The following is an 8,065-nucleotide window of genomic DNA, read 5'->3' on the forward strand; positions in this document are numbered from 1 at the left end:
TAAAAATAATGAGTGATTAAAATCCTTAATAATAAGAAAATTAAAAAATTTAAACAAATTAATATAAGCCGAATGAATACGAATAGGTTAATTTTATTATAAATTTATTAATATAAAAATATTAAAATAAAATATATTTAAATATTTATATATTTTATTAATTTAAAAAATATATAAAAAAAACTAATATGATAATATAAAATAAAAGTAAAACAAAGCAAAGTAATAATAAAATGATTTAGAAAAATAATAAGAATAGCAATAACATATATAAAAAGAATAAAAATAATCTTTAAACAATATAAAAAATAAATCTTAACCAAATAATGAGGTAAAAAATTATATAATTATTTTTATTTTATTTTTAAAATAATAAGGAAAATAATAAGTAAAATAATAAAAATTAAAAAGGTAATAAATATGTATATATGTATAAATAATTTTTATATTTACATATATATTGATTATTTAAAATATTTATATATATATATATAAACATGTTAATATATGCTTATATATTAATTTTTTAAATAGAAAATGAATTAAAAGATTAAAAATAAATCATGTAAAGAATTCAATAAAAAATAATAAATAATTTAATATAACTTATAAAATATTTTTCATAAATTTATATAATAATTTAAAAATTTTTAATAATTTTTAAAAGATATAATTACGTTTATATTTTTTAAAAATAGTCCTTAATAATCTGATTCACCATAAAGGAATAGTTTACTTTAGAAAAATATTAACTCAAATCAAATATAATCAGGTACAGCTATAGAAGAAAAAAAAGAGCAACAAAATCAAATTTTTAAAGATGATGATGACGATGAATCTAAACTTATAATTCATCCATTAGTAAATGCGTTTTTGAATAGTTTACCATTCAGTATACTTGTTAACGCTTTGACTTTTTTTACACTTTTTGGTGATGATATTAGAATAATAGCATTTGATAAAGATGCAGATGTATACTTTGATGCTATTAATATTTTAGCTTTGATTGTATTTTCTTGTGAAATTATATTATGTGTAATTAGTAGAAAAGGATATGCATGCTCGTTTTTCTTTTGGTTGGATACAATTTCTACTATTTCTCTAGTTTTAGACATTTAATTAATTTCTAATTATTTATTTTATTCTTCTACTGCTAATACATAATCTTTAGCAAAAGCAGGAAAAACTTCAAGAATAGGAACAAGGTAAATATATAAATATATATATATAAATATATATAAATATATATATATCTATATATATTTATATTATTTATATTATTTATATTATTAATTTTATCTTTTTTTAAACAATTATATTAAAGGGCAGGAAGAATAGTTAGATTAGTTAGATTAATTCGTATAGTTAAATTATATAAGGCAGCATCAGCTGAAAAAGATGATGAAATTTAAATAAAAAAAAAAATAGAAGAAAGACGAATGAAAAAAAAATAAGTTTATCCAAATCCTAGTAATTATGGTAATTTATAAAAAAACTCTAAATAATTGGATTCTAATATAGATAACGAGAAGAATTAAAATAATAATATAAATACTGAAAATAAATAGGAAAATATAATTGTTGATAATAATGGTTCTTAAAAAAGAGATAGTAATTATAATACTAATAACACTTAAAATAATGATTAAATAAAAAAAAATGTAATTAATATAATTATTATTTAAAAAATTATTAAATTAAATAAAAAATAAAATTAAGGCATTTATTCCTCCTAAAGAATCCCGTGTATCAAAAAAATTATCCGATTTAACTACTAAACGAGTAATAATAATAGTACTAGTATTACTTTTTATACTGCCATTATTTTCTGCTGATTATTATTTTGACCCACCTATTACTATGGATTTGTGTATCCAACAATTAGTATTAATCACAGAAAACAATAACTCCTAAAAAGCAGACATTAAACTATTATTTGATACTATAGTTGAACGTCATAAAAACTTACAAACCCCTATCGTGTATTTATAAACGCCTTTTTAGGACAAAAGTTTATAATATTAAAGTTCCGATTTTAATCTCCTACGTTTAACAGAAAAAGAAGGTACTGAACTTCCTATTGATTTAAATAATTTCAAATAAAATCACCTTAATGGATTTACTTAAGATATAATATATATGAGCACTTTAAGTGAAGATAATTTAGTATTTTCTGGATATCTGAATATTCGATCAAATTCAATAGTAAACGCAGGACTTTCGATTGGAAGGACTATTTTCGTATGTATAGTATTAACTGTTGGAGCTTTGTTATTCGCTAAAGACGCAAATGATTTGGCTTTAGGCCCAATAGAAAGGATGAGAGACAAAGTAATTTAAATCGCAAATAATCCTTTATCTTCGAAGGACTAGAAATTAATTAAAGGTAAAGATGTTGAATAATATGAAACTGTAATTATCGAAAATGCCATTATTAAAATTGGTACTTTACTCGCATTAGGCTTTGGTGATGCCGGAAGTGAAATCATTGGAAGTAATATGGCTACTACAGGAGATGTGGACCCTATGATTCCTGGTAAAAAAAAATGCGCCATTTATGGTTTTTGTGATATTAGGAATTTCACAGATGCCACCGAAGTATTATAAGAAGATGTGATGGTTTTTGTTAATAATATAGGTGAAGTAGTACATACTATGGTAGATAGATATTTAGGGGCTGCTAATAAGAATATTGGAGACGCTTTTTTATTAGTATGGAAAATTTAAGAAAATAAATATTCAATAGATGATTTGGAAAATACAATTGTTTATCATGACAAAAAGTATATTAATATGCTTTCAGATTACGCGGCGATTTCTTTTGTTAGAATTAATGCCAAAATTAATAGGTTGCCAAAAATTTTGGCCTATAGACAAGATAAAAGACTCTAACAAAGAATTGAAAATTATGCAGTAAAAATGGGGTATGGATTACATATAGGCTGGGGAATAGAAGGAGCTATTGGATCAGAATTTAAAATTGATGCCAGTTACTTGTCACCGAATGTTAATATGGCAAGTAGATTGGAAGCCGCTACTAAATAATATGGGGTACCTTTGCTTATTTCGAGTGATTTAATTGATTAAATGTCGGATTCGATGAAGGAGTTTACTAGATATATTGATAGAGTGACTGTTAAAGGGTCAGTTAGACCAATTGGGCTTTATACTGTTGATACTGATTGTGATGGATTGGAACCTTCTAAGTAATAAATTTAGAACTTAACTAATTATGAAAAAGTAAAAAATAATAAAAACATTATTTTTTTTAGTAAAATATATTTAATATATTAAAGCATGAAGAAGCTAAATATAAAAGATAAGAAAATCAAGGAAGAATGCATAATTATGTGGAAGGAATTGAAAATTGGAATTTTGGTGATTATATTAATGAAATAAAAGATTTAAGGATGATTTTTAGTAAAAGAAATCCGGAATTTCAAAAGATTTTCAAAGAAGGCTTTTAGAATTATTTGAAGGGTAAATGGAAAGAAAGTAAAGAATGTATCATTAATGCATAAAAATTAAATCATAATGATGGACCTAGTAAAACACTTTTGGATTTTATGGGATAGTACTAGTTTAATGCGCCTGCTAATTGGTCTGGATTTAGGGAGTTGACTGAAAAGTGAGTTTGTTTTATTTTTTGCTTTTTATTACTTTTATTAATATAATATTAAAATTTATTATTGATTATTATTTGATTTTTTTATATATTGAATAGTATTTTATTTATTAGTATTTCTAAATATATTAATATTTTTATATATGTTTAATTTAATTGAAATGTTATGATATTTTTTTTTATACAAAAAAAAAAAATAGATAATTCTTTATTTTAAATAAGTTAAATCAAAAATGCACTAAAAATATTAAAATTATATAAACAAGAATTATTTTTTTATTAATAAATAAAAAATAATATTTTTTTATAAATTTTTTAATAAAATACAAACAAATATAATCAAACCTATTTTAAAAAAAAATATTCCCTATAAATAATTGTATTCCTATTATAATTATTATCAATTTAATAAATAAAAAATATATATATAAAAAAATATGTAGAATATAATGATATTAATTTTTGTTGTAGATTATTATAATTTCTTAATAAAATAAATAATATGATAATACAAAATGCAAAAGTTCATTAAAATATAATTAAATCAGACTAAAGTAAAAGTATAAAAAATATTAAAAAACCATGTAAATAATTCTTTTATAAGTAAATAATTCTAAAATAAATTAAAGTTTAACAAATATTTAAGAATAATTCTAAAATAGAAATTTAGAAAAGTTATTCAATAAAATAAACTAATAAGATAAATATTATACATTTCAGAATTTGAAGCTAATTATAATGAAAAAACATTTAAAAATACAAGAAAAAACTCGGAGACCTTAATAATTTTCTAAATAATAATATAACTATATAAATGTTTTAGCATTCTAAAGCTAAGGAAAATGTCTATAGAAAACAAATAAATATTAAATTTATAAAAATCTACTCTAATAAAATAATAACTAAAATATTAAAAATAAACTTTTTTTTTACAAATATACCTATATATAATTTCCCTCTAATTCATTTTATTTAATAGTATATGGATTTTATAAAAGTTTTTATAATACTAAGTTCTTTAATATTTATACATTTACATACAGTTTTTTATATAGGAGTTATAAAAAAATATTAAAATAAGGAATTAATTATATTTTATTTTTATTTCCATAATTTTATTTCGGACATATTATTAAACTTTACATTTGATTGGAAAAAAGTATAATAATAATATAGAAATTATTAATTTGATAGATATGTTTTTGTAATTTTCCTTTCATAAAATAGTAAAATCGTTATAAATAATATTCAAATATGACTCATTTTTTTAAGAGATTTTTTAAGTGAATTAAATAAATTTAAAATAAAAAGAAATTTTCACACAGGAAAAAAAAAAAACATTATTGATTATTTTTAAACTCTTTTTACTGCATATTTATTATCATATCTTTTCCTTTCTTTTTACCTTTAACATAATGACATGAATTGGTTATTTTAATATATATAGAATATAAGTATACTTATGATAAGTTAAAAAATACTGAAATAAATTGGACAAAATAATTATGTATTAGCTTTGATATTGATGAATTAAAATTATTAAATATAGTCCAATATATGGATATTATACTTTAAAATACGAATAAGTTTTTTTAGTGATGTTTAGAATTATAATTTATACAGTGTTTTTACTTATTCTTTTAATTCTATAGAGTTGAAAGTTTAATATATTGACAAGCAATAGAAAAACTTTCGGGGGGAGTAAATGAAGAGTATAATTATGAATTTAAAATGAGAAATATAGACTATGAATTATTATTGGACTATAATAAATATTTAGAATATAAGCTTTTTTATGATAATTCTTATTTAATATTAGAATAATAATTCTGATTTTCAAATAGTGGAAAAATATGGAATTTTAATGCAATATTTTTCTTTGAGGTTTTTTTAAAAATTAGTATTTTTAATACTATGGAGTTTTTTAATAATTAAATTATTTTATATGAGGTAGATGAACATTTTTTTTTTAAATTCTATATTTATTTTAGATGGAAAAGTAAAAAATTATAATGAAGTTACTCTTAATATTTAGATTTAGATAGAATCCGGGTCAAAGCGATTTTTTCGTGCGAAACTTTATTAATATGTTAGAGAACAACTAGTCCAAAAAGCATAGTAAATAATCCTTTATTAGTTATAAACAAAATAAAAATTAATTTAATTTTTAGAATAGTTTCTGGAATAAAAGAAAGTTAAATCAAATTAAAATTATTTTAAAATAGAAAATTTTCTTATGTTTTTAGAATTGAAAATGTGGTTAAAAAAATTCCAAGAGTACATTTTGTATCCAATAAAAAATAAATTTTAAAATAAAATATTAATTAATAATACAAGAGTTTTATTTCAATAAAAATAGGTTATATAAATAAGATAGGCTTTTTTTAAAAATAAATGTTTTAATTATATTGGATAATTGTAGAAATTATTAGAGATGTTTTTTGAGTATAATATTAATAGAAATTCTAATTTTTAATAATATAATAATGAAGTTAACTCTTTGTTAGTTAAATTAAACAAAGTTAAGGTTTTTATAAAAGAATTAAGTGCTCATTACCTGATATTGTTTTTAATTTAAAAAGAAATAATACATACTTACTTAGAATAAAAATAATAATATTTTTAGATAGAATTAAGTAAAAAAAAACATATTATTAGTAATAATAGTTCATATAAAATTGTTATAGAGGTGGTAATCCATCAGGTGAGTTTAAAAATATTAAATTTTGAAGAAAATAAAGTTTAGTTTATAAATATGCTTTTTGGAATTTATTAATATTTAAATATATAATATAAAAATAATTTAAATAATTTAGCAATAAATGTAAAATAATAATAATAGAAATAAAGCTTATTAATCCGAAATTAAAAAATAAAAATATAATATTGTAAACGCTTAGATTAAAATTTATTTTGAATTTAACTAGTTTTCCCAAATTAAAATATTGATTAGTTAAAATAAATGATATTTTTTCCCTTATATGAACATTAATTTTATTAAATAATAAGTGATTTAAAATAATATTACATTTAATTTTAAATAAGCATATTTTTTGTTATTATTAATATTAATAAAAATTAAGATATTATATAAAAATGAAATAAATAAATATAATAAAAGAACAACATAGATATTCGTATATTTGATAGAACTATTAAAAATAAAATAAATTAATTTTAATTAATTTTATATGAAGAAGATTTCTATAAATTAATTGAATATTAATTAATTAAAAATATATTAATATAAATTTATTTGTAATTTAAAAAACTATTATATATATTTATATATATGTTTAGGTTCAATTTTTTTTTTTTAATTTATAAAATATGAATTAGTTAATTATTTGTTTTTTTTTTTTAAAAAAAAAAATAAGATTATGATTTATAAAAAAAGTTAATTTTTAATAATTCTTTATATAGTGATAAAAAATAAGTAAATAAAAAAAATAAAAAACAAAATAATAAAAAAAGAATGTAATAAGTAAAAAAAGATTAATTTTTTGAAGGAAAAGAATTCATTTTTGAACAAAAAGTTAATTTTTAAATTTAAATATATAATATATATAAAATAACATTTTATTTTTGGTTTTGATTATTTTTAGTAAAATTTATAAATAAAAAAAGAGTGAAGAAGAAATCAGAAAATATATTTTTAAAGAGAATCTAACTGATTTAGCAAAAGTATAAAAAATATTGGTATAAGGAGATATTATTTAAAGATATTCTATATATGGAAATTTAAATCAGTATTTTAAATTATAAAAAAAAGAACAAAAAGAGATTTTAACTTTGATTTTGGTAAATATATATATATATATTTTTTTTATAAAATAATATAGGAATAATTAAATTAATAATAAGTAGAAATATAAGTTGAAGCTGGTTAAGGGTTTATAAGTTTTTTAAAATAAGAAGTAAATAAACATATATTTAAAAAAAAAAAAATTTAAATAACATTTGTGAATTAAAAAGGCAAATTAAAATAAAAATATAAAATAAAGGGAGGAATAAATTAATTAGATTAAGATGAGCAATTTTTATTATTTAAAAAAATTTTTAATATGTTAAGATTAGAGAATAATCTAATAATCAATCCTTGGATTTAAGTTTTTTAATTGTTCATAAATAATGTAGATTATAATATATTCGAAAAATAAATAAATGAAGAATTTTTTAAGCTTTCTGGGATTACTTCAGCTTCTATAAATAAGGCAACTTCTATGAGATTATTAGGAATTATTATGCAAGTATTTTTGTTTTTTATTTTATTTAATAAATAAAAAAAAATATAAAAGATTAAAAAAGATAAAACTAATTGTGAAATGATTGATATAGCTAATTTATTTACTTAGACTTCTGAATTAGATATTAGATAAAGACTTCTTAATTGTGTGATTGAAAATATTTATAATTATTTACCTAGTGATATTTCAGAAA

At 18.3% G+C, this 8,065-nt stretch overlaps 1 protein-coding gene across 1 annotated transcript, besides 13 other annotated features; it reads left to right on the forward strand. All coding sequences in view use genetic code 6, as the record gives it.

Moving 5' to 3' along the window:
- Positions 1–281: 281 nt before the first annotated feature.
- Positions 282–327: a microsatellite.
- A 39-nt stretch (positions 328–366) lies between these two features.
- Positions 367–400: a microsatellite.
- Positions 401–537: 137 nt separating this feature from the next.
- IMG5_199980 (hypothetical protein) lies at positions 538–3,632 on the forward strand (the record flags this gene model as incomplete). Its single annotated transcript, XM_004024047.1, has 4 exons — positions 538–1,205; positions 1,325–1,479; positions 1,739–3,206; positions 3,242–3,632. The coding sequence occupies 4 exons, from the start codon at positions 538–540 to the stop codon at positions 3,630–3,632; spliced, it is 2,682 nt and encodes an 893-aa protein (XP_004024096.1).
- Positions 590–644: a microsatellite.
- Positions 1,207–1,263: a microsatellite.
- Positions 1,210–1,269: a microsatellite.
- Positions 1,210–1,287: a microsatellite.
- Positions 1,245–1,291: a microsatellite.
- Positions 1,256–1,299: a microsatellite.
- A 50-nt stretch (positions 3,633–3,682) lies between the features above and the next one.
- Positions 3,683–3,734: a microsatellite.
- Positions 3,704–3,770: a microsatellite.
- A 3,280-nt stretch (positions 3,771–7,050) lies between these two features.
- Positions 7,051–7,098: a microsatellite.
- Positions 7,051–7,117: a microsatellite.
- Positions 7,114–7,170: a microsatellite.
- Positions 7,171–8,065: the final 895 nt, after the last annotated feature.

This window comes from Ichthyophthirius multifiliis, assembly GCF_000220395.1.
Source record: "Ichthyophthirius multifiliis unplaced genomic scaffold scaff_1120509251419, whole genome shotgun sequence".
In the NCBI taxonomy this organism is placed as follows: Eukaryota; Ciliophora; class Oligohymenophorea; order Hymenostomatida; genus Ichthyophthirius; species Ichthyophthirius multifiliis.